Source organism: Gossypium hirsutum, chromosome A05 (assembly GCF_007990345.1).
Source record: "Gossypium hirsutum isolate 1008001.06 chromosome A05, Gossypium_hirsutum_v2.1, whole genome shotgun sequence".
In the NCBI taxonomy this organism is placed as follows: domain Eukaryota; kingdom Viridiplantae; phylum Streptophyta; class Magnoliopsida; order Malvales; family Malvaceae; genus Gossypium; species Gossypium hirsutum.
Genome location: NC_053428.1, coordinates 15,162,185 through 15,189,389, shown reverse-complemented (window position 1 = coordinate 15,189,389; position 27,205 = coordinate 15,162,185). Strand labels below are relative to the sequence as shown.

At 35.6% G+C, this 27,205-nt stretch overlaps 3 protein-coding genes and 1 pseudogene across 3 annotated transcripts; 2 read left to right on the top strand and 2 right to left on the bottom strand.

Moving 5' to 3' along the window:
• Nucleotides 1-11,230: 11,230 nt before the first annotated feature.
• Nucleotides 11,231-15,200, top strand: LOC107960431 (nucleobase-ascorbate transporter 2). The gene is made up of 13 exons (XM_016896784.2): nucleotides 11,231-11,574; nucleotides 11,657-11,754; nucleotides 11,932-12,108; nucleotides 12,603-12,703; nucleotides 12,797-12,872; nucleotides 12,974-13,033; nucleotides 13,274-13,458; nucleotides 13,624-13,720; nucleotides 13,804-13,949; nucleotides 14,020-14,111; nucleotides 14,194-14,271; nucleotides 14,375-14,535; nucleotides 14,615-15,200. Exons 1-13 carry the CDS (start codon nucleotides 11,484-11,486, stop codon nucleotides 14,825-14,827), a joined length of 1,575 nt encoding a protein of 524 aa, XP_016752273.2. The 5' UTR covers nucleotides 11,231-11,483; the 3' UTR covers nucleotides 14,828-15,200.
• LOC107960432 (O-fucosyltransferase 8-like) lies at nucleotides 15,179-18,833 on the bottom strand (annotated as a pseudogene).
• A 1,419-nt stretch (nucleotides 18,834-20,252) lies between these two features.
• LOC107960433 (60S ribosomal protein L11) lies at nucleotides 20,253-22,135 on the top strand. The gene is made up of 5 exons (XM_016896785.2): nucleotides 20,253-20,479; nucleotides 20,590-20,697; nucleotides 20,791-20,833; nucleotides 20,919-21,114; nucleotides 21,760-22,135. Exons 1-5 carry the CDS (start codon nucleotides 20,477-20,479, stop codon nucleotides 21,956-21,958), a joined length of 549 nt encoding a protein of 182 aa, XP_016752274.1. The 5' UTR covers nucleotides 20,253-20,476; the 3' UTR covers nucleotides 21,959-22,135.
• Nucleotides 22,136-24,989: 2,854 nt separating this feature from the next.
• Nucleotides 24,990-26,744, bottom strand: LOC107960435 (receptor-like protein 51). The gene has a single exon (XM_016896787.2). The coding sequence runs from the start codon at nucleotides 26,605-26,607 to the stop codon at nucleotides 25,318-25,320; it is 1,290 nt and encodes a 429-aa protein (XP_016752276.2). The 5' UTR covers nucleotides 26,608-26,744; the 3' UTR covers nucleotides 24,990-25,317.
• Nucleotides 26,745-27,205: the final 461 nt, after the last annotated feature.

Here is a 27,205-nt window from a genome sequence, read left to right as displayed (position 1 = left end):
CACATTCAGCAAAGCGTTCCGGTGTGGCTCCGAATTTAGCAGCAGAGATAAAATCGAGATTCGTGCTGGTTGCTTATTCAATTGTTCCACCACATTGTATTCACTGTGTTTGATAAATTTCAAGAACTCCTGTGCTTCTTCCTCATCCACAGGCTTTTTAGTTTCTTGCACGGGTAGAATTTTTTGCTCGACTTCGGCCTCATACATCACTACTTTCCCTTTTTGCTTCCAGTCACTGTTCTTCTTCACTGGTTCGACCTCTTTCGAATAACATCTTCCACTTCGAGTAAAATGACCTACCTCTCCAACATCTCCAGTTATGGCTTTGAGCTTTTCATCTTCCGGTGTAACGATATTGATGTCATATTTTCATGGTACGACTTTTTCGTCCTTGTACGAGAAAGGAAACGATACTTCGATTATCATTTTTGGTTTCACCGGCTCTTTCATCGCATCGTAATAAATTATTAACGGTCGATCCGCACTATAAGGGAGACCTGATGACTGGTTGTCAGAGGTGCATACTTCTCTTTCGTTGGTCTCTTCCCTCTTATTAAGGACCTTAATCTCCTTATTATCCATCCGATCTTGAAAAAACCTTTTAAATTCCTCACACGACTGAATGTCGTGTCCTACAATTCCATGGAAATTACAAAAACTTTGACCTTCTTCTCCGAGAATTCTATCAGGGTGACAAAGCAATCCTTTCTTAACCAGTACCTCCCAGATTTTCTGCAGAGGCGTCCTTATTTCTGAAACACATCTTCTGACTTTCCATTCGTCCTCTTTCCCCACTGTGCTCACATTCCCTTCAGCATGGTTAGGGAACGGGTTCCCAGTTGCGTTACGGGTATTATCGAACCGTAGGATACCTGAGTCAATGAGTCCTTGAACTCTCCTCTTAAAGGCTAGGCAATTCTCCGTGGAATGCCCCTGGTTCCCTGCGTGGTATGCACAACTAGCGTTTGGATCGTACCACTTTGGGTATGGGGGTTTAATGGGTGCCATGTAATGGGGAGAAATTAGTTGTTTCTCTAGAAGTTTTAGGTACAATTTCCCATACGACACAGGGATAGGAGTAAATTGCGGTCTCTCGGGATTAGGCCTTTGCTGGTCTTGGTTTGTTACTGGGCTGGCTTTGAGCGAGTACCGTGTTTTGTGGGAATGTGGTGACGGGTCTTTGGTTGTTCGTGGCGTATACGGGGTAGGAAGGAGGTGGTGCTTGGTAGTAAGGGGTTTGAGGGGGATAATAGAAATTTGGAGGTGGATAACTTCGAGGTCAGGGTTGGTTTGGATATGGATTAGGGGCATAACGACTTCTCATTCCCACCATGTGTGTTTCTGGTTCTTTCTTCTTCATGGGTGCTACCATTCTTGAACTTTCTTGACCTTCCATTCTACCTCTCTTGACGGCGTTCTCTATAAGCTCAACGGATATTACAATATCCGCGAAGTCCTTCGTGGCGCTTCCCACTAGTTTGTCATAAAACGGCGTCTTTAAGGTGTTGATAAAAAGAACGGTTATCTCCGTTTTTGTTAGTAGGGGTTCCACTTGGGCTGAGACGTCCCTCCATCTCTGCACGTACTGTCTAAAAGTTTTTTACGGCTTTTTCTCCATCATTTGTAAAGTCATCCGATCAGGCACCATATCTGATACATGCTTGTACTGCTCACAGAATGCCGACGCCAAGTCTTTCCAAAATCGGATCCTTTCCTTACTGAGCTGGTTGTACCACCGAAGAGTCGATCCTACTAGACTGTCTTGAAAACAATGTACAAGTAGCTTATCTTCGTTCACGTAACCGGTCATTTTTTGGCAAAACATGACAAGATGTGCTTTTGGACATCTTGTCCCATCGTATTTTTCGAAATCAGGCACCTTGAACTTCGGAGGCAGGATTAGGTCAGGTACCAAACTGAGTTCTTTAGCACCTAGTACCGAGAAGACTTCAGTGCCTTCTATTGCCTTGAATCTTTTTTCCAAATTCCTATACTTCTCTTGAGCCTCGTGATCATCTATTTTCAACTTGGCTATTTTGACTGGATCATCTAAATCTAGAACTACAGGATTGGTAGGGGTTGCTCCGGGATTTGACATAAATGTTCCTTGCCCTAGATGAGCAAATGGCATAGGTCGTTGTTCCAAGCCTGTGGATTCCCCTTGAGTATACCCTCTTTGTGCTACGTGGGCATGTGGTGGAGTGAATCCTGGGGGATAGAGTGGATCCTGGTCATGATTAATTCTTGATTGAGGTTCCATACTGTCGGGGTTCTGCATGGGTCCTTTTCCTTTGACCAAAACTGTAACGACCCGAACTTTAAGGTTATTAGAAAAGTGTATTTTCGGGTCACCGTTTCTGAAAAATGGATTAGATTATAAAAAAAATTAAAAATATTTATGAAGTTAAGTGAGTGATTAATTAAAGTTTAATTAAGTAAATTTAGCTTAATTAAGGATAATTGGATAAAAGATTAAATTGAATATAATGTGAAAGTTTAGTTTTAAAGTAATAGAAAATAAAAGGATCAAAATGGCAATTAAGCCATACCCATGAAATGAGGCGGTGAATGGAAGAAAAATCAAGATTTTTCTTGAATTATGTATATCATTAAATTATTAAATATATATGTATATATATAAAAAAATAAGAAAAACAAGTGTATAAAAATGATTGGTACAAGTGTTAAATAAATATTTGTTATTAAATAGATTTTTATTATAGTTATTATTGTCATTATATATATAAAAGAAACAAAAGAAAGAAACAAAATAATAAAAAGAGGAAAGAAACAGAATAGCAGGGGACGAAACAGAGAAGGGAGAAAGGAAGAAAAGAAAAAGGGAAAAATAAGGTTTTAAAGGTTCCAAGTTAATTTGGTAAGTCAATTTAGCCCCTTTTCTTATGGTTTTTGAGTTTTTGGAATCCTAGAGATAAATACTACTTGTTTTAAGTAAAAATTTTGAAAGTCATTAGATTTCTAAGTATGGTTCATGTTGAATAAAATGATGGAATTGGGGGTTTATTTGATAGAAATTTTGATTGGAATTGAATAAAGGATTGAATCGTAAACTAAGCTATAAGTTTTGAGTTTTAGGGATTAAATGGAAATAAATTTGAAATTATGAAAATATGCTGGAAATTTAATAGTTAAGTATGAGTTTGGACAAAATTTGAATAGAAATGAAGTATGAATTGAGATAGGAAAAGTAAGTAAATCTAGTTAAGATTAAATTGAAATTAAAGTAGAAATTGAATAAAAATTGTATTAATTAGATATAAATTAGTAGTGAATTAACGAATATGAATTTTTTTAATTCCCGTAGCTATGTTGTCTCGGGAAACCTCGGCTAAGCAAGGAAAAAAATGGCAAAGACAAAAGGGAGTTAGCTCGAGAAAATACGGTTTGTATTTCTATAAACCGAACTTAGTCATTATTTATTATATTTATATACATATGGCAATTGTTAGTGATTGAATTATGATGTTTTACAATTGAAATAGATTGATGTTAGAATGAATTAAAATGGTATATTGTTAAGAAGTAAAGTGTGAATACAAGTGAATTGTGAATATATTGAAAGAATTTATACAGTAAGCAAATGAAAAGAATTGAGCAAATATGTTGTTGTGTTTGTTATATGGCTTGTATAGAATTTTTATGGTAAGTAAATGAAACTTATCTATAAAATAAATAAACGAATGGTTATATTTATCATTGTGATTTTAAGTTTAATTGTTATATTATCAAGTGTTCGGATTATAGAAACACCACTGAGTATACCATACTCAGCGTACGGTTTGTTTCCATGCGTAGGTTAAGTAAAGATAGTACGTTGAATAAGCATCCCAGTCCGATCCCGAATTCATTAAGGTAAAGTGTGTTAATTATTGGTAATGGCATGTACCTAGGATGTCTTATGTGTCTGTCATTTTGAAATTGTAAATGTAAGGATGAAATAAATAAATTTAGATTTGGCTATGGTATAAAATAGGATTTGACTAATTTGGTATGAATTTGAATTTTTGTGAGACAATGTCAGATTGATTTTGGAATTACCTATTCTGAATTGGGAAAATCATTAAAAATTGTATAAAAATAATTACAGGCTATAATTTATATGCTTAGAATCTTTAATGAGTCTATTTTCAAGAGAAATAAACGGGAATATCATCCAAGTCCTGTGCTATGAGATAATTAAATTTTAGGAAAGAAAGGTCGAAACTGTCAAACAGCAGATCAGGGGTAACTTTAAGGAATAAACTGTACTAACTGGCTAAACCAAAAATTCTGAAAATTTTATGGTAGAAAGGTATATGAGTCTAGTTTTAAGAAAAATTAACGGAACTTAATTTGGAGTTTCGTAACTCTAGATATAAATATTTTAGTGACTGTTACTCAAGAAGACAATTTTGACATGAACATAAGAAAGTAAATGAAATTGTGTGTAATTATTCTGTAAACTCCGGTAATGCTCCATAACTCTCTTCCGGGACGGTTTGGGGTTAGGGGGTGTTACAAAAACTGATATCATCTCCATCATTCTAGCCATTTGATCCTTTTGTTCAAGTGATTCCTCTCGAGATCTTACTGTCAAATCCCTCGTTTCTTGCTGTGACTTAGCCAGTTGTTCTTGTAATTCCTTCTGGACTCTTTCCATCCTTTCGATTCTTTCATTGAACTCAGCCTCCATTGCTCTAGCTTGTCGACGCATTTTATACGAATGGCGTGGTTCTAGATTTGAAGTGTTGCAACTGCAAATTATATGATTCTAACCTTAGCGACTGATTATGGGATATGTATATGCAATGAATGGATGAATGGATGCAAAAAGAGACGTTGATTCCAATTCAATTTCATTAGAAGAACTTCACTAGAAGAAAAATTTCCTTACATAGAACGGATGATGACATATACGACTTCGCCCTAATGCCCAAAGTCTTAACTTTCCTAAGAAGCCAAGCTAAGCTTCGGCCTCGGTCTGATTCCGACTCGTACTTTAAGCTCAATATATCAGCCTGAACTGCCAAGGTTTGCAAGTGATCAGCTATCTCCCAAACCTGAGCTATAGCTTCACCCATGACATAGTCTCTATCTCTAATCTAGTTTTAAGAGTGGTGAAGATGTTCTCTGTAATGGTCGTTGTTTATCTCAAGAAGTTTCACTCGAATTTTGCTATCTCGCAGTGCGGTTTCGAGTTCTTCTATTTTCCCTTTCAACTCTTCGATCCTGCTCAGACTAGCCTTTAGCTTAATTATCGAATTATGGCTATGATGTTGCTGAAGTAATCTTTCCAATTCAGCCACCCGAGCTCGTAACTTCTCCTTTTCATTTTGGGTTTCTAACAAACTCTTCTTCAGAGTGTCCTCTCGTACTCGGGCATCTTGAAATCTTTTCTCCCAATGGTCGGCTCTAGCCTTTTCCTCTTTAATCTCTTGACACTATTGCTCCGAAGTTTTACCTAATCCGGTAGTTTTTATTGTTATACGAAGCTTCTTGTAATCGGTTTTCAGACTATCTAAATCTTCCTCGGCCTTGTTTTTTCCTTTCCTTAACTTTTCGGCCTCTAGCTTATGGATATCGACGTCTAACCCCAACTTCATTTTATCTTCTTCTAGTTGCTCTATCTTCTTCCCCAACTCCGAGTTTCTTTTCTCAAAATCTTGCTTAATGATCTCTAACTCGGATGGGATGACCCGTAAATGCTCCTCTATCGGTTGTGTGTTCCCTTGATTCTGCCTAGGGATGTTGTCGTTGACTCTCCTACCCCACCACCATTTATACTCGAGGGTCGTCATCGGGCCTGCAGTGAATCCTTTCATTCTTCAAGTTTGGTTCCATGCATCTGATATCTCGCGAACCCTCTCTTTATAATTGTTGTCTTTATAGGGGAACTCACATTGTGCCAACCTTTGTGTCACCGGTATAAACTGCCTTGATCGATACTGCCTTAACACCATCAGTGGAGCGTATCTAATGGCTCCCCATATTCCAGCCAGAGGGACCCAGTCAAAATCACCGCACCTATATAAGATCTCGTCAGGAATCAACCACGGAGCCCTCCATTCAACGTCTTCGGTCCATAAATTTTGGAGAATAGTTATCCACCTCTCTTCGGAGATGTCGTCCCGCCTCGATGTGGCCACTAATTCTCTTAATGGGGAATAATCCTTAGAGAATATCCGATAGGAGACCTTCTCCACCTTCCAAAAATGACTGTGGAACCAAGCCAAAAGAAGCTGTGCGCAACCAATAAAAATTCCCTCGCCCGCTCTCCGGCATGTATTCAAGGATCGGAAAGTTTCTGCTAGAATTGCCGGGACGTGTGTGGTACCTTTATAAAGTCGATCGAATAAATCTGAGACGACTTCATCTATGTGTCCAAGTGCTTTAGGAAAGACGATCAAACCGTAGAGACTTAAGGCAAAAACATCAACCCTTTTCTTCGAATCCGGGTGCGCAAGAATAAAATCCCTCAAATTCCTCCAAGGAATACATTTACTATCCCCTTTTTTCTTGATGCGGGTCGCAACCCATTGCTCGCTCATCCCCGTGATATTCATCAATTTTTTCAAAAAGGGAGGGACATTAACAGGTCTTGAATAAGGCCTTACCGGCCTGAATCTTCGGGCAATTAAGTGAAGCAACTCCTCCGAAAGTGAAGCAACTGTAAGCGGGGTTCCAAAATTGCGCGAGGGCCCGGAACAAGTACTTGTCCACCTTTACATCGAGCAAATAGGGTAGGTCGCCATAGTTACAGTAAAAGAGTTGTTTGACTTCGCCATTCCAACTATTCCATATATTCCTTAACTCTTGCAGGTCGTTTTGAGTCACACTGATGGGAGTGAAATCCCACAACTCCAATTCATATCCCTCGGTCAAACTATCTCCTTTCTCCTGTTACGTTCTCTCAAACCAAACTCGGACGGCCGCATTATCCTCCATTCTATCAAGAAATCCTTTTTCCATGCTAAACTCTTCTAATTAGTAACCGAACGTAAATCAACACCCTTTTATGATGAAATGTCATGCGAGAATGATCAAAATACAACAAGTTAGTATTATATACAAAGAATAGAATTCAAAGCAAATAGTGAGTAAATAAGCACCTAATCAGGTAACCACTAGGGTTTGGTGTGGTTCTACCTAGGGTAGGCTCCTAGGGCTCATTACATGTAGTTTGGTTCTAAAGTAAAGGTACCTGAACCAGCAGATTCCTCGATCCTCACCCATTATAGGTTCATACAGACCGCGTTCGATTCAGGGGAATACATTTCCTTACGGCTATACGGAGGTGAAAACCCCACGAAGACGCAAGTACAGATGTATCCCGAAAGTGATCCACTATCCTATACGGAGGTGAAGACCTCACGAAGGAGTAATTTTTCACTTCCACTTAAGAGGGTGAAATTGACCAATAATGCGATGCGATATGCAAAGATACCTCAAAGAATTAAACCACTTAAAGCAAGCATATTATGAAGAGAGTCGTGAAAATAACAGACAATATGCAATGCAGTAAATTTAAAATCGATTTTCGATTTTTGACAAAAGACAAAAAAAATCAATTTAAGGCTCGACTCTCGAATTCCCCAGCGGAGTTGCTAAGCTGTCGAAACCATTCTTTTGAAAACGGGAATCGACTTTGTTTGAAAGTGAAAATTAAAACGGGAGTCGCCACCAATCTTTTATCAGGTGTGATCGGATCACCTTTGTTTTAATAAATCAATTTTAGTTTACTAAAACAGGGCCTTTGGTCTACGAAATTTGAGAGAATGAGTTCGGGAGTCGGTTACGTGCGAGGAAGGATTAGCACCCTCGACACGCCCAAAAAATTGGTACCGAATTGATTAGTTAGTGTCTTAATGTCGAAAATTAAAAATCGGGAAAGGACTTGAAATACGATCTTTTCTATTAATACTGATTTTAAAATTCTTGAATTAGCTTAAATCGATTTGTTTAAAGATTTCCTTATCTCGAGATATCGGAGTATCACATCCCGTAAGTTAGGACACAATACCATGAATTCCCGAGCACAAGGTCGTCTTTTAATTTAAATTGGAAATCCGTGCATTTCAAAACTCAAAAGGATATTTAGCTATTTAGAACCAACAAGAGAACCGAAACCCCGTAAGTTAGGGCACAATTCTTCGATGTTCCAAAATGCGAAACATTGCCTTATTTATTGAAATTAGTAAAAACATGAATAAAAATCTTTAAAGTAATGAACAACAGAATGATATAAAATAGGTGGGAGACAAAAATAAATGAGTTGGAAATACATTGAAACAAATAATAAATATGACAACAATATTAAAACAATAACAATGCATGCGATATATTAAACGTAATAATAGTATCCAATGTGAAATAAAAACAACGAATATATACATAATAAAGATATTAAGAGTATGTACGTAAAATATATATATTTATAAATAGTAATAGTGTTAGAAATATACTATATATAGTGTTTGAAGTATATTCATAAAATAGTGAAAATATAACTAGTAATGTTAAGATATATATAATATATACATATGTATAAAATAGATATAAAAAAAATATGTACATAATATAGTGTAAAAAATACATACATAATATAATTAAAATATATACATAAGATAACATGTAGAAAAAAATATATAAATAATATAGTATTAAAGATATATACATAAAATAATATAATATATATACGTAATATAGAATTTGGAATATACCTAATATATTAAAAGAATATATATAATATAATATTAAGAAATATAATAATAACAAAAAAAAAAGGGAGAGAGTGGGTGATTTCCGGCCATAAGGCCGGTCACCGTCCGGTCACCGGACCGTCGCCGGCTACCGTCGGTGCCACCGTACACGGCAGCCGAACCTCAAAAAAACTTTTTCGGTAAAAATGGGAAAGCTTCCTCCTTTTATTTTTACTTTCGTATAAAAGACACAAAATAAAACTGAAAGGAAAACAATAAGCAAACAAAGAACTTAAAACGAGAATAGACCAAGAAACCTCTTTTGCTTTGATATTTGATTAATCTCCAAAAACAAACTAGCCTCTCCAAAAGCTAGCCTTTACAATAACCCTTCTCCTTGATTACTCTAAAAAAACCTCTCAAAAATCCTTTACAATAACTTTCTCCCCCAAAACTTCTTCCTCCCCTAAATACAAAATATGAGAAGGCTTATATAGCCATTTACAAAATATTTTTTATTGTTTATGTCTTCATTTGTAGGTACAAGTGATGGTGGAGCAAGTGTGGCTAGTGGAGTTGGTGGTGGAGCAAGTGTGGCTAGTGGAGTTGGTGGTGGCAAAGGTTAGGATTTAGTTGAGAAAAGTTTAGGTTGTGGGCTAGGGTTTTTTTTAATTTTGATTTGGGCTTAGGGTTTGGGCCATTGGGGTTTTGATGTAAATTGGGCTTTGGGTAGTTAAGATTTTGGGTTTTGGGTTTAATTTTGGTGGGTTAGGTAAGGTTAAATTAGGTTTTGGTGTAAATGAGTTAAAATTGACCTACAACATCTCTTAAGGCAACAAATTGCTAACGTGTGACTACCAATGAAGCAACTCTCAAACGATAATGGCTCAATATCGTTTCTGTTGAAGCTTCATAAGGTTTTTTAAGGCCCTAATGTGATGGATTTTCAAGGCCCCAACTTGTTAAAAAGTAAATGACAGCATTCTTGGGCGTAGCCTTTTAAGGCTTCAACAAATGACAATACAACACCCTTAGTGCAAAACCATGGTTGAAGTTAAAAATGCTATATAATTTAATTGCTCAGAGCAAAGTGGGATTTCAACCCACGCCCTTTCGGACCAAAAGCTTAATCTAGCGCCTTAAACCTACTCGACCATCTCAACGTAGATATCATATGTGAACAGTAAATATACATTTAAGTGTCTGTCGTATTTAAAAAGCGACGATATGTTAAAAGTGTAGAGTAGAGGAAGGTGGCTTAATATCATCACTGACTAGCTGTACATATTATTATTACATAAAGCCTGGTGTGCTGTCCTGTCCTTGTCCAGTTCTCCCCCAGAGATTGACGACTCACATGAAAATTGCAATATTAAATATATATAATGTCGGAAAGCAGAGTAATTGTATCTATTTTTTTTTTTGGTTCGATGTAATTGTCCCTATTTGAATTACTGCTGCATCTCTATTTGATATTTTGATTCTTTCAATCCGCTCATTATTAATCCTTTAAGGCAATATATGTGCAATAATAATAACAACTCAAAATGTTGTTGTTTTAATATTTTTTTTCCTTTTTCCATATTGTTAAATGTTGGTATTTGTATCAATTAGTAAAAAAGGTAAGGAAATGGATTTGCAATATGTAAAAAATAAATTGATGGGGATGGGCTCAAGGATCTGTGGTAATTGTGTTGGCATCAAAGATTAGAGACGTTGGAGGGCGGCTGCTGTTGCACACGTTGGGGGCCAAGTCAGACTCCTGCTGTCTGCCCTCTTTCTTTTATTGGCTATTTGCTCATTTTCACTTTCCCCCCTTATCTTTATTCACTGTACTAGGATGTAGTAGTATTAAGTAATTTTATTTAAGACAGAGAAGCGTTAATGCTTTTGTCATGCATCATGAAACAAAAAGCAAGTTTAAGATGAAATTACCACATCAGAACCGTATTTAAAATAATAATAATTTCATCTTAACCATAAATTCAGTAAAATAAAAGAAAGACATGGTACCAAAATGGTAGGAAAGTAGCCACTATGGGATAAGAATTGAGATGGATATTCTAAGCAAAAGCTTCACTGCATACATCATCCACTATTTATTTTTCTTTTTTGACTAAATATAATTATAAAATGTCCCTACTTTTCTTTTTCCTTTCTCTCCTTTCAAGAACAAGATTAAATGTATTACTGGATTAATATTTATCTAAAATATTTTGCAAATTAATTACTTAAAAATCTCAAATTGAGAGGTTTGAGTTTGATGTTAATTTTTTTTATATCACATAATCTAAATTAAATTATAATTATAATAACAAAATGAAAACTGTTTATTTATTTATTTAGCATTACGATTATGAATAACTAAAGGAGGGGAAGTATTAATTTAAGAAGTTGAGTTGTAAAAATTAATTTGTAAGACCAACGGTAATATGAAGTTTGGCAGGTTGCTTAAGGGGTAATTTCGGAATAGAAAAAGAAAAGTTAACGGTACCTTTTCTATATAAATATAAAAATAAAAAAGGATGAGCAAGCTAAAAGACAGTGAAGCCTGTGGGAGAACAGGAAAATAAAAAGCTTTTTAGTGGGCGGCAAACTGCCTCATTTTTCGTTGCTTTCTCACTTATACATTTCTAGTCTCTATACAATCTTTTTACCACTCCATTCTCTGTTTCTTTCTCTTTCTTTTTTGTTCTTGGCTTCAGTTTTGAGTTTACCTGTTGATTCTTTCATTTGGTGATTGCCCTTTTGAGTTTTTGAGGCAAGAAAGTAAGTGGTTAAGCTATGGCAGCTCCAAAACCTGAAGAAATTAGCTTCCCACCAATGGACCAACTTCAAGGCCTGGAGTACTGCATTGACTCAAATCCTTCTTGGGGTGTGTCCTTTTTCTTTAAAAAAAGATTTTTTTTCACCTTTATTCTGTGGGTTGTAACGCTCACTTTTGCTTGTGGGAGCAGGGGAGGCTATCGCTTTGGGGTTTCAACATTACATTTTGGCCTTAGGAACTGCTGTGATGATCCCTTCGTTTCTTGTTCCTTTGATGGGTGGAACTGATGTATGTCACTTCGAATTGTGTTGATTCTCTTCTTTCTGAACTTGGGATATTCTTCTGCATTTCCTTTTTTTTTTCCCATTCATACACCCACAAAGCAAAAAGATATATGTTTAACATGAATTTTGATTGTTTGTTACTGTATTTAACATGATCTATTTCCCTCATTTGATGGTTTAGGGTGATAAAGTAAGAGTGGTGCAGACACTACTATTTGTTGAAGGGATTAATACACTTCTACAAACACTGTTCGGAACTCGGTTGCCTACCGTGATTGGAGGGTCTTATGCCTTCATTGTTCCCATTATATCAATAATTCACGACACTTCCTTGATGAGTATCGAGGACAATCACGTGGTTAGTGCAATTTTTTCAATCTTCTACTTTGTAACAGTTGCTTTTTTTTCCTCATTAAGTTCAGTCTTCCTGTGCAAAAGGACTACGGTCAATATTTGTGTGGTCCCCTTGCCCAGTCGGTGTTTCTTTTTCATTAACTAACCAAACCTTAGTGTTGTTGATTTTGTTTGTAACGCTTGCTTGCACCGTTGTCTTCAAATGAGTCGCGTCAGTGAATTGTCATCCATTTCTTGCTTACACTGTTTGGCTGTATTGACTATTGATGACTATAATAAGTACAAGAAACTATAAGCAAGGTACAGTGGTGCACCAAAGCCTCTCTCTCTTATGTGGCCAAAGCAAAACAAAACAAAACTTTGGTTCGAGGCATATATTTTATTACTAAAACATCAGGGCAGTTCATAGTTTCCCTAAGGTGGCACCTAGTATTTCAAATCAAACAACATGAGGTGGTGGTTCATTAGATGGTCTTTTTATGTGTATGCATTATGCAGAGATTTCTAAACACTATGAGAGCTGTCCAAGGTGCATTAATAGTAGCATCAAGCATACAAATTATCCTGGGATACAGTCAGATGTGGGCCATTTGCTCCAGGTGCAATTTTAATCTTAAATGAAGATTTTGTCTCAAATTTCAGGAAATAAAATTTAAACAACTTTCGACATGAGTTACCTTTTTCTTTTTCAGGTTCTTCAGCCCCCTTGGAATGGTTCCAGTCATTGCACTAGTGGGCTTTGGCTTGTTTGACAGAGGCTTCCCTGTGGTATAATTAGAAACTATGATGCTATTTTGAATTCTTCAATGAAAATTTACTTTTGTCTTATCACTCATGTAATTATAACTTGTAATTAACTCTCTTATTAGGTCGGTCGCTGTGTGGAAATCGGCATTCCAATGCTTATTCTATTTATAGCCTTCTCCCAGGTACATAATGATTCTTTTTTAATTTAAAAAAAAAAAGGAGTTATGTTAAATGGAAATGCAAAAGGCACTTGCTAGATGAAGTGCTTGTACAGTGCCATATGCCAAATGATTTAGTCTTTTAACTTGCTTACCAATTTGGGGCCAAATTCATCTGAAAAGTATTCATAATCTGTTTCAAAATGCATATGGTTTTGTGCACGAATGTACCATATATCTGATCATGTTTTGTGTCAAAAACAGTACTTGAAGAATTTTCTGACAAAACAACTACCAATATTGGAGCGGTTTGCTCTCCTTATATCAATCACAGTGATATGGGCATATGCTCATCTCTTGACAGCAAGTGGTGCTTACAAACATCGTCCGGAATTAACCCAATTGAATTGCAGAACTGACAAGGCCAACCTCATTTCTTCTGCTCCATGGTTGGTACTAAAGCTGTTCCTCGTTAGTTGACTATCTTATGCACAATGACTGAAGGACGTAAAATAATTAAAAATTAAGAGAAAGAGAGGGTAGAATAGAACTTGAATAATAAGATTCTTTGTGTTATCTTTTCTGACTGAAATGTCTGAAATTTGTTCAACCAGGATAAAGATACCTTATCCTCTTCAATGGGGTGCTCCTACTTTTGATGCTGGACATGCCTTTGGAATGATGGCTGCAGTTTTAGTCTCATTGATTGAGGTATTGCACATTTCAACTAGAAAATAAATAGAATACATTATTATTTTGTATTTACTGAGAACTAATAATGTTTGCTTTGGCAGTCAACCGGAGCTTACAAGGCTGCCTCACGTCTAGCAAGTGCGACACCCCCTCCAGCTCATGTTCTTAGTCGTGGTATTGGTTGGCAGGGCATTGGGATCCTTTTGAATGGACTATTTGGAACACTGAGTGGTTCAACAGTCTCTGTGTAAGTATTGTTGTTTTCTATCTATGAAAATTATCTTATGCAGCTATACTAATTCCACGAAAAACAACAGAGAAAACGTGGGGCTCCTTGGAAGCACTCGTGTTGGAAGCCGGAGGGTCATTCAAATCTCAGCTGGCTTTATGATATTTTTTTCAATATTAGGTGAGTGACAATTTACTTAGACCGGCAATCTCTGGAATCTGTCTGTCATAGCTTCTTATATCAACTTCTGTAACTTGTGCAGGAAAATTCGGAGCTTTGTTTGCATCAATACCTTTTACCATATTTGCTGCTGTGTATTGTGTTCTGTTTGGTCTTGTTGGTGAGTATCACAATAATATTCATTCCTGTCTAACCGATATCCCTTTTGTAGTACCATTATTTGCTGTTGCTTTGTTTCTAACTATAGTTCCAATTTCTTTCAGCTTCTGTAGGGCTGTCGTTCTTGCAATTTACGAACATGAACTCCATGAGGAATCTCTTTATAGTGGGCGTTGCCTTGTTCTTAGGTTTATCTGTTCCTGAGTACTTCAGAGAATACACTGCCAAGGCTCTTCATGGTCCTGCTCATACGAGAGGCAGCTGGGTGAGTCTCTAGTTATTCACCTCCTCTACTAATTAATCAACATAACAGTAACATTTCACATTTTTTCTTTTTCATGCAGTTCAATGATTTCCTTAATACCATATTCTTTTCCTCTCCAACTGTCGCATTACTTGTTGCTGTGTTCCTAGACAATACACTAGACTACAAAGACAGTGCCAGAGATAGAGGAATGCCATGGTGGGTTAAATTCCGGACATTTAAAGGAGATAGCCGGAATGAAGAGTTTTACACACTCCCTTTCAACCTTAACCGTTTCTTCCCACCATCATAAATTATTCGTCATCAAAGTGCTTCAAGGAAAAGCATCCTCTTTCCAGAAAGAAGATATGTGATGACTGATGATCACAGCCTGAAGAATGAAACAGAGTTTCATGTGTTTTCCATTGCTGAGAAACTGCAGCTACCTCTCTCCCGTGATCTGTTATATGTATATTTGGCTTGGGTTATTCAGGTTTAATCCAATTCTTTTTGTTCGTCGCACTTAGTAAGCATTAGTTGTTAAGTTGAAGAATTTTTTGGTTAAATGTTAGAAAGGGCTTACTGCTTTGAACACTGTTTGCAAAAGTGACTTTGCAAAATTGATCTGCTTTGAACATTAGTTGTATGATGGCAATATCTAATCAACCATAATTCTTCTCTAGGCATTTTTAATTAGCAATCCGGTAAACTTACATGATGAAGAAATCTTGAATAATCATATACAAAATTATTGAATATTAACACTTTAAATCAAAGGAATGAAGTAATCATGAAAGAAAAAATGCAGAGAAAGTGATGCAAATGTGACTTTGCAATAAACTGGCATGTCTGGCCTTTGATCTTCACATTTCCTGATAATCATCTACTAAGATCTGCACATGCATTCTGGGCACCTTGGCTGTCGATAAATACTTCGACCAGAGCCCCTCAACTGTACTCTTTGACCTTCCTCGATCATCTTTCTTACTCTATCTTCAAAAGTATTCCATCCTATGGTTCTATTCTCTGACAAAATTGCGGCTAACCTCTTCTTATTGGGCCTCAAGGTTGGAGCATGCCCATCACCATAGTAAGTTCGGAACCCAGATACCAGAGACGATAGTTGACTTCCAGAGTCTGTCATAGCAAAGACATCTGAAGTTGCACAAGCAATGAAGTCCAATGCTGCTAGCTGCATCCAAGGCAAAATTTTACTTTCCCATGTTTTTGAATAGCAAACTAAAATATTGCTTATGAAAGGAGGCTTTCCTTTGGCATTTGTAAGTTAAACATGTTAGAAATCTGACAGAAAATCTGTCTAATCTAAAATACCAGAGAAGATTAGTTTTTGAAGGGAGCAAGTTCACTGGAGGTGAGCAGTGTTTCCTTTGTCACTAGGTTGGGGTACAAACTGGTAAAGGGTTGCATCCTGGAACTTCCCCCATATATGTGAGACCCTGCAAGATAAATATAAGTTTCAGGCTTGAAACCCAGAGCAGCAAGAACAAGTGCTGCTTCTTCAGGTGTCAATGGACATCTCCCCAGCTTCCTCAATTCCACTGGAGAAACAGGCCTACAAGCATCAACAGTAGAAAGAACAGATCAAGTAAGTCGAAATATGTGCATGGAAACAACATTAGGTAAAATCACAATGGAAGAGGCCTCGAAGGGAAGGTAGGGCCATACTTTGAGTTCTTTAAGCGCTCCATGAGCAGTGGAAAATGGACCTCTCTATAGGCTTCAAGTTCCTTTTTCTCATAATCTCCAGCACCAAAATCACATAGGGAATATGCAACCATATCCTCTTCAAATCTCAAGTGTAAGGCAAGATATCTGGATGGGCCTCTTGCAACATTATGCTGTTTGGGGGAAATTCCGGGTGCGAAATCTCCTAGCAGTTGTTTATCCAACTGACGAGGTGCAGCATAGTATTTCTTTATCCTTTTGATTAATAGTGACCCAACTTTTTGGATTTTCAGCACAAATTTTAATGCATGGAAGTTACATTTACACCTCAATCTCTGCAATGTAGCAAAGCGCATCAGGCGATGATTAGTGGAGAAATGATATACAAAGTCATGCTTTGGTGGCTCATAGAAATGATATATAATTAGTGGAGAAAAGAGATATAAACGTGCAAGGGATGTCAAAGACCTGGAGGTGAGGAAGCAATGGGTCGAAGCCAAGTCGATTGCTGAATCCAAGAAAATGAACCACTCTATTCTGCTGCAGGAGGGGAAGTACACTGGTAATATAATCATCCGGTTTTGCTTCCTTCACTATATCTGCGTCAGTAATCTGTTTTGAGTTCAACAAAATAAGAAAGAGCAAGATCAGAGGTTTTAGATTTTCGGAGAAATGAAGAACAGCATTCAATGCAATGTATTTGAAAATAGAAGACTACATATTAGGGTACCCATGGCTTCAATATCTAAGGGCTTCAAATGTGGAGGAAGTTCCTTTACAATATCTATATCATCTTTCAAGATGCGCAGAAAATAGTCTTCTTGATAGATGTCACCGAACTGGCTGGTTTTCCATTGAAAACCACTTGTTATTTTGATTGAATGGAAATTTAAGGCAAGAACAAAATGTGATTAACAGGGAACCAAAAGATAAGTTTTACTGTATGAGACAGGATTTCAGACCTAGGATCCATCCATACATTGCTGTAAAGAAATTTAGGAAGAACTAGAGTTGCATTGAGTAAAGATGCCACGGCTACTGCATTGCAAATCTGCAGACAACAATAACAAATCTGTTATAATGCAAGTAAAAAAGCAACAGTAAGGCTATTGGCAATTTCCTCGGGATGAAACTTTTTGGCACATAGTTTTATCTTTCAAGAACTCACAGGTGAATTTATTCACCGAAATCACTGTTAAACTTTCCTAATGAACAATGAAAAGAAGATCGCCATGCAAATTGAAACTTACAGCTACTCTTTGTTGATTAAGGCTACCATTTGCACTGACCATTATATAGCCATTGCTTTTATCAGGCTTCCCTGTCTCAACAACAAAAAGTGAAAGGACTTAACCATAAAACCTTGTTATTATGCAGTCTCACACTGTTTTGCCAAAGATTATAAAATGTCATTATCAGCTAGCAAACACTAGATACTTTGGCTATAAGTTGATTAAGTTCAAAGCAAGGTATTTACCTGGGGTTGTTCGATATTTTTTATCTGCACAGGGCTTCCATTTGGATGCTTGATGGTAAGGTTCGTTTCAAAAGTTCAAACTGTCTTGCTTAAACTCCTTCTGGATTCAAGGAAAAGTTTTAAATTTTAGTGAAAAATTAGCTCATCTTGAGTTCTTTGAGGTGATATAAAAAAATTTAAAAGCGCTTAATATACAAATTAAGAAGCATACCTCTGCAAGAACCATGGAAGCCAATTTGAGAAGCCTGCCATACATCTGAACCGTTGGTCTTTCTTCATGAATAGAGACAACATTATCGTCCTTAGCATACATGTAGGGAAGTACATACCAACTAATTGGTGTCAATTCAGCATTCATTGCATAAATTTGAAACAATGATTAATAACGATAAGGATTCATTTTAGCCTATGTTACCCGGATCCTTTATTTCCCTTAACACTCCATGACCATCCCGGATCCTAGAAAGTAATAAGACCAAAACTTTTATTCTTTGAGTGCTAATACTGCTAAACCTGATGTTACTGATTCATCAATCTGTTTAACTTCCAAATTTGGAGTCCAGGATGGAAATGAGAAGAGCTCAAATTAAATTGCAAACAATAATCATACCTCACGGGCATCGGAGGGTATTGTAGGTGAACTGCCTTGAAGGTTTATTGAACCAAAAATTGACACCACCAGAGAATCAAGTAAGAACAGAAAAGCCATCAACACCAACATGAAAGCAATTGGCTTCACATTCCGGCGAAGCCATGTATGCTTTTTCCCAACATAAACACCCTTGCAAGGAGTAAACTTTCCAGAATTATCTTTCAAACCATGGAGCAATACTACTTTGGAATTCCAGTAGTTATCTCCCCCTAATATTCTCCTCCCGATAGAAGGATCAGTACTGGCCCTCAAAAAATCTGAACTGCTTCTAATATGATAATCTTTTGTACTGAAAAGTGAGTTAGTATTCTGCAAGATGGGGCGTGCACATCTCGGTGATCCTTGCTTTCCCATTGTGTAAACTTCAATGCAACTGTCTCTCTCTCTCAACGGAGTTTCATTCCTTGTTTTGACATGAATAAGAAACATAAGATAAACTGAAAACCTGAAGAAATTCGATGTTGGAAATTAATGTTTAGATGACAATACCAAGGAACTCTTACAATCCATTACCTGCCAATTTTACTATTTTTTTGTACTTGTCATTCTCTTACGAAGACTCATTGACAAATATGAGTTCAGCTAAATAAGATTGAGGTGTTGGTAAACGAATAAGCAAGGAGGAAAATGGTGCATAGTTGATAAAATAAGAACGTCAGGGAAGATGGAAGAATTCAAATAAACGTTAAGGAAGTGGGTGATAGTGAGTTATAAACGTAAAAGGAGTGAAATGCAAGACAGATTGATCGGCAAACTCAACTCCAGGTCTTGCTGCGTTTTAAAACGTTTACCTTGTAATGCAAGTATCATATCCGTAACAGCTACTTCTCACCAAATATAAAACAAAGACAACAATGGATTCTTGTTTTTTTTTTTTCTTTGCTTTCTTTGTTTTTATTTATATAGAGTCGAAGTAAATATCATACATCGCTCAAAGAAAGAAGTTGCTAGAAAAAGAATATAAACTCACTAAACCTATCAAGTTTGATTGTAGAGTTCAGTGTAGGGAATTGAATTCTTGTCCATATTTCTAGAGGCAATATAAATCTGGAATAAGTGGTCTATTTACACCTCTTTTTACAATAATAAAGACTGCTATCGCTATTGCTGAAGCTACTACTTGTAAAACATATTTCAAAGCATGCATAGGAGTTGTCTTTGATTGTCTACTTTTGCAATGTGCTTATCAATTCTTAGTGAAAGGGAACATTCATAAAGTTTTGTGTAACTACTATTTACACAAAAATTAGACACTTTTGGGCTTTAATTTAGAATATAATAAATAACATAATCTCAAACTCAAATTAACATAAAAATTCACAAATGAACACAATAAATAAACATAGAAACCTTTAAAGGACTCTCCTCACAAGAGCACAAATACTCCATTTTGTTCAACAAGCTTCTATAAGCTTTTCTCTTATCTCAATAAAAAAAAATGCACAAAGAATTGACCATGAGAAGGCAAGAGAGCCAAGTAACAAATGGTTAGATTTGAGCATTTGTCCATTCAGCTCAAGGTAAAGAGTAAAAAGCCCATATGTATGATAATGACAAAGTCAAGTGTATTAACTCTTTGCTTGGGCATATTTAAAAATTAAAATTTCTACTTTTCTCTAGTATTTTGATTTAATAAAAAAAATAAAGAAAGAAATTCTGTTAAATTAATAATGTGATATTTCTAAAATAAAAAATTAGTTCACTGGTGAACTCTAATTCTATGAAATAGTGTTGAAGAATGTTATAACTCCAAGTTGAGAATCAAAATTACTTAACCTTCTATGTTCCTAATATTTGCCACTTTAATAGTTTTTATTTATTTATTTTAAGTGTTACATAATCTTATTTAATGGAAATCATTTGGCGGTATTATCAAATTATCAAATTATCAAATTAAAATAGTATGTGAAATACAAGGATTGAGAGAATTGTTAAACCATTATTTTTCGCTAGTTCATTTTAGTTTGGGCTTTGCAGCTGGGTCTCACTGTTTCCCTGTTTATATCGGATCAAAGGGGCAAAGTAGTAAATTAAAACAGGGATAAAACCCTAGCCCTAAACTCATTTCTTTCAAAACTCCCCATCTATTCACGCAGCTGCCCCTTCATCACTCTGCCACCGCTGTATTCAACCTCCGTCGCCTCGCCATGGTACACTCCCTCTTTCGACATCTTTCATGTTGACGCATGTCTCAGTAACGTTTTTTATTTATTTAATTTTTTTACTTTTATCTAAATTATTCTTTTTGGAACTGTGGAAGGCATCAGAGAAGAAGCTGTCGAACCCAATGAGGGAAATTAAAGTTCAAAAGCTTGTCCTCAATATCTCTGTTGGTGAAAGTGGTGATCGTCTCACCCGTGCTGCCAAGGTTAACCAACACAAACCTACAAAGAAAAACTATTCATTTCCCTCTCAAACATTTTACCTTTTGTTTATTTCTCTTTATTTTGGTATTCTTTAGGTTTTGGAACAACTCAGTGGTCAAACCCCTGTCTTCTCCAAAGGTAAAATACCGAAACGCAAAAGCTGTTTTTTTAATTTTCCTTTGTTGTTTAATGGAAAATAAGATTGTGGGTTTGATGTGAGCAGCTAGGTACACTGTGAGATCTTTCGGAATCAGGCGTAATGAGAAGATTGCTTGCTACGTGACAGTGAGGGGAGAGAAGGCTATGCAGCTTCTTGAGAGCGGTTTGAAGGTCAAGGAATATGAGCTTTTGAGGAGGAACTTCAGTGATACTGGCTGCTTTGGATTCGGCATCCAGGAGCACATCGATCTTGGAATCAAGTAAGTTTTGTTTTTGTTTTTGTTGCACATCTTTATCAATTTTTTGTAGTGTAATTGATGTATCTTATGCTGATACTGCATTCTGCGTATTGGATTTCAGTTCACACTTGACAAGACTGAGTAATAGAACTAGGTTTGGAATCATTAATAGGTTTAGGGCTGGTTTTCGTTGGAACTTTATGATTAAAATATTATTACTACATGAATGGGTACATACATTATGTCTGAAAATGCTGCTTGGTTTAATTTTGGGGTCTAAGAATGCAGCTACTTTTGCCAATTACTCATTCTTTGGGACAGTGTTGTGAGATAGCAATGCAACTTCTGACCAGGCTAATGTGTTTTGGTTTTCTTGTTAGAGTTAGTGTGGTGCTTGGAAACTGGCCAACCCAGTTCAAAGTTAGGCTTTACTTTATTCAATCAGCTAGTGGTTAACATGCGTTGTGGAACCATTAAAGCATGGCCGGTTCTTGTGGTTATCTGTTTTTTTTTTTTTTTTAATTCCCTTAACCGAGTTAATACTAAGTATATGTGTTGGCAGCTTCATATTTGTGTTGGCAGCTTCATACCTACTTGTAGTTACAGTCCATTTTGATGTTATGAGGTCTATAAAGGATTAAATTTCAACTTTTGTTCTCTTTCTAGGTATGACCCTTCGACCGGTATCTACGGTATGGATTTCTATGTTGTTCTTGAACGAGCTGGGTACCGTGTTGGCCGTCGTCGCAGATGCAAGTCACGTGTTGGTATTCAGCACAGAGTTACAAAGGAGGATGCCATGAAGTGGTTCCAGGTCAAATATGAAGGTGTCATCCTTAACAAGTCCCAAAATATTGGAGCTTAGAAGTAGCAGTTTGAGATTGTTTTTAGTTTTGAGTACCTGATTTTGGCTAGTTTATATTTATCAGATAGTATTTTCCTGAACAAATTTATTTTATGTTTTAGGGTGGAATCCTAAGTTTTTCTTTTTGTTGGTTTAGTTTATTAATATATTTACAATCGGAAGAAAGTTTTTTGCTTCTTTTCAATTTAGTATTTTGATTACTCAATTGTCCTGAGAGATATCCTCAATGGCCACTAGGCAGGCTCTTGCAAGACTGTCGAGTTACTTGGTATTGGTTCATCAGAGGAGGAGAAAGACTGCACGTGCAGGGTGGCCTCAAATTATGGGCTTCACATGATTTGTCTTACAGAAAAGCCTGTGCTTGTTTTCAAATTAATCGGTTTTTTCGATTTGAAATTTTATTAAATCAAGAATATTTAAAAAATATGATAAAGCTAAATTTTATCTGATATGAAAATACGTTTAAAAACACATCATATACGCATAATTTCAGGAGAATCTACTTGAAATGTACCACATAATAAGCACATTATGACATGAATAAAAAAGAACCGAGGGTGTTCAAAATTTTATTTTTTTTATAAAAAAGGATGACTTTTCAATAGTTGACTTGATAGAATTGACACTAAATTTATATTTAGGAATAATATTTCTATATTTTGATTATCAAAATAATTTTTTAACTTTGAGATAGCGGATTAATAAATAGTTTCATTTACTATTTGGCTCTTTAAATATATTAATTTTCTCATTTTGTTAATTTTTTTGTCTCAAGTTTGGTATTTAAAATATTAATCATTTTCTAATTTAGTATCAAAAGTACGTTTCCGTTATATTTTTAAGCCCATTTATTTACAGAGGTTAAAAAATATTTGATAGCCAATTACAAAGTGCAATGTGGTGGCTTTATGTAAAAAAAACAAATATTTCTTTTATTAAATATATGTACACATAAAAAAATAAAAATTGGAAATAAATATATAAAAAATCATAAAATATATATAAAATCTAGAAAAAAAAATTTATAAAAATGAAATTTACAAAAATACAATAAGATTATAAAAAATTAATAATATTATTAAAAATGAAAAAATTGTAAAAATTATAAAAAAAATTGTATTTTTTAAAAAATTTTAAAAATATTTTTTTGTAAAAAAATTATAAAAAGGTATTTAAATTTCAAAGTTTTTTTTTCCATTACTTGAAATTTAAATACTTTTTTTAATTTTCATAACAATTTCCATTTTTATATATTATTTTGACTTTTTAAAATTTAAAATTATATATTTTAAAAATTTATAAAAAAAATTATTTTTTTAAACCTTTTCATATATAATATATTATTTTTAAATTTTTAATCCATATAAAATATATAATATCAAAAAAAATTAAAAAGGACACATGGCGTATTCTAATAGCGTCACATGGTAGGTTAACACTTAGTCAATACCAATCAACAGTTAGCCAATGTCAGTAAATGTCGATTAACGGTTGATCAACACTGATCAATGGTCAGTTAACGACTGATCAAAGTCAACAGTATCTTTAATATTATAATTTTTTTTTACTTTCTAATTTTAAAAAATCTAATTATCACCTTATACTTTTCTATTGGCCACAATAGAAATTTTTAATGGCATTATAAAATAGATCAAAAATAGAAGAAATTAATACTAAAATGAGGCAAAATGAGAAAATGAATATATTTAAATAGCTAACTCTTTAATAAAGATAGAAAAATGGGAATGAAGGAGACTTGGATGAGGTAATCAAAATAGTTCCTTTTTGTGTGAAGAAAAATAGATGGGCATAATTATTAGTATCGCTTAGTGTGCAAATGTAGCTCTCTTCAGAATGCATTTATATAAGGAAGAAATATTATAGATAATGTGTTGTTAGGCAATGAAATATTTCACAGTAAAGACATTTGGGAGTTTTTAAAATTGATGTCTGCCATTATATCATTTGAGATTTAATATTCATCGAAAACAATTGATACAGCAATGCGTGAGTAAGATCATTTGTTTTTACGTGTTAATATTAAATTTACTCTTTAAATTTGTTTAAAAAGTATTTAGTTGATTTTTGAACTTTATTTTATTTAGTTAATACTTAAATTTATATTTCGTCACACATTGTCCCAATTTGTTAACAACGTTTAAATTTTAAGAGCTAACATGTAGTTCACTCCCTCAATTTATCCAATAATATTTAGTTGAGACTTGAACTTGTCGAAAAAAAACTTAATTAGCACCTGAACTTACCTAAAAAAATTAATTTATATCAACAACATTAGTGCGACAGATTACAAATTCAAGTATCAACTAAATACCTTTAAATAAAATAAACTACATATTAACCATTTCTATTTTGTTTAAATATATTATTTTTTTCATTTCTGACAACTTCCTGTTTTTCACTACAAACCATTCATTTTGCAGAGCTATAAAAAAGATTGAATCTCGATACTCTCATGATCTTGCTATCAATACTAATAAACTTAAATTGTATATATTTGGAAATTCCACAAAAGACGGTAGATTTCAGGTATACCGGGAGTTAAAAGAGTTGAAAAACCAAGTAAATATTTGGATTGCTTAAATAATAAATGAAGTTTTTTTTCCGACCAACAATTGAGAAATTACATGAAGTGGGTAGCTATACAATCATCAAATACTACTTGCATCTGTACCTATTTATGTGCAGTTATGCTTTAATAAATTGAATATGAAGAATGCATTTTCTCTTTGATATATCATTTAATAAGTAATTTAAAATTTACAAACATGTTTATATAAAGTTTTGTGAATATGTTTGGTAATTGATTAGGAACAAACTCATTAAAAGTAAACGTTAGGTACAGCTGTAGGATGAGAAATATCTCCATCAGCAGTCGTAGTTGTAAAGCTCACAGTTTTTTAATTGGGGGGCATTAGCAGAAGCAGTTCATTAAATGAACACAATGAGCTGAATCTACGTGAAGCACAATGAATTAACTTCAAAGGGGTGTTAAAAACCAAATGCTTGAAGATCAAGAAGAAAATGTATTATTATTACTGAGGAAAAACATTTCACTCTGAAGGACCCTATCGACCACAAATCATACAAAACACATGAAAACCACTGATCTTTTAATCATTCAATGACCAAAAGAGCAGCCAAAAAATTAACACCCACACACCCAGTTCAAACGATTCCTTTGCTTCTCTCTCCTTTTACTCACAAAATTCCATCTATAGCTACCCTCTAAATTTTCACAAATCAAGTGTATTAAATATGAATAATAAATAAATGGCAACGAATAACCAATTTCCCCCATCTATAGATCCAACTCATAACCAAAAGTCTTTTCCCACACTTCAACGACAGCATTTTGCGATCAGAATCAAGAAAATAATAAGGAAAACGATTGAAGAAATACCAATTGCAAAACCAAGTACAACCTTACTTGGCCCGTGATGCTTCTCCTTCTTATTACTTGAATCAACTGCATCATCATCACCATAATCACTCTCACTATCTGCAGAGGACTCCTTCGGAGGCGGCGCTACAATCGGAAATCCATTCTTATCGCAACGAGCAACCCCAAGCTTCAGTTTTGATGACAAAACAGAATGATTGTAACACAAATTGCTATTCCCACCAACCTTGAAAACAGCCAACCGCTTTATGAAGCTAGCATTGAAAGGTAAAACCCCATTGAGCTGATTGTTCTCCAGATTCAACACTTTCAACCCTTTCAGCTCTGACAAAAACTTTGGAACACTTCCGTTTAGCTGGTTGTTGCTCAGATCGACATGAACCAAGCCTGGAATAGCTGAAAAGGAACTTGGGATCGACCCAGAGAACGAATTGGAAGCCAATGACAGATTCTTTAAGGATATCATGTTACCAAGCTCAGTGGGAATCTCCCCATCTAGCCCGTTTGAAGAAAGATTCAAGAATTTAAGATCTTCAAGAAGCGTAAGAGAAGTTGGTACCTTTCCTTTGAGCTTGTTATCAGATACATCAACATGGGTCAGATCCGGATTCAAGTGCCTTGGAAGAGAACCAGAAAGATTAGCATGAGAAATGGTGAGTGTCTTCAGCTGATGCATGTGGCCAAGGATTACATAAAGACCGCTGGCCTTAACCGGAGTGTAGGAAACTGTGAGATCAGTGAGGTTAACGAAACGCGAGAGCCAGACCCCAGAGAGACGCCGGAGGGATCGAATGCAGGAGAAGGAAGTGAGGGAAAGAGAGAACTGGGAAGGGAAGCGGACAGGGGATACCTGGCAGTCGGTGAAGGAGAGAGAACGAAGGGAAGAGAGGGACTTGAGAGCTGCGGAGGAGAGGAAAAGGTCGGATGAACAGTTGGAGAGGTGGAGGGAAATGAGGTGGCGCAAGGGCTTAGAGTTGTCGCAGATGGTGGCGTTGCGAGGGGAAGGTTGAATGCAAGGGTCTCTTGTGGTAGGGATGTGGAGGGACCGAAGTGTTTTTATTTGTTCAGGGTCTAGAGGAGATGAGGAAGATGATGGTGCTTTGGTGGTGGGTGGGGTGGGGGAGGATATGGGGGAAGGAGTAGGGGAGACCGTGGGCGTTGTAGCGGCGGAGGCGATGGTGGCGGAGAGAAGAATGAGGAGGAAGAACAATGGCGGAGGTTGTTTCATGGTGGAGGAGAGAAGATGAGTTTGGGTGGTTAGAATTGAGAAGTGATGAGATGTCGAAGTTAAGACACTTTGGTCTCAATCTCGAGATGTCTGAACAGTAAGTAATTATTTCCGTAATTATATACTATATATAATTGGTGATTGGGGTTCCATGATAAGTTTTTAATATATTTTTAATTTTTCATATTATTTAAATTTTTAAAAAACCTGTAAACATGAGTCAATGATTGGTTGGTCTCTAATTATCAGAATTTCTCATAACATGAAAAATATAGACAAAAATCAACAAGTTCTAACCTAGTTCACATTAATGGTTGTCATTTCCCATTATTAAGCTCCTTTTTCCAACTCTCTAAACCGTTTTGGGTCAGCAAATGACAGCTAATTTCCAATTAATCAAATGATATAGATACGGATGATTTTCCTTTTTATTTTCTTCAATTTCTTTTTGTCTGTTATTTGTTCATGTAACATGGTATGGTACAAAGGCACCGAATCCTACGGGTGGCCAAATTCTTTTTTCCAGATCAAATGATGTGAAACATAGACGTCTTAACCTGCCAACAGTCATACTCTAAGGCAATAAATCCTTTTGAAA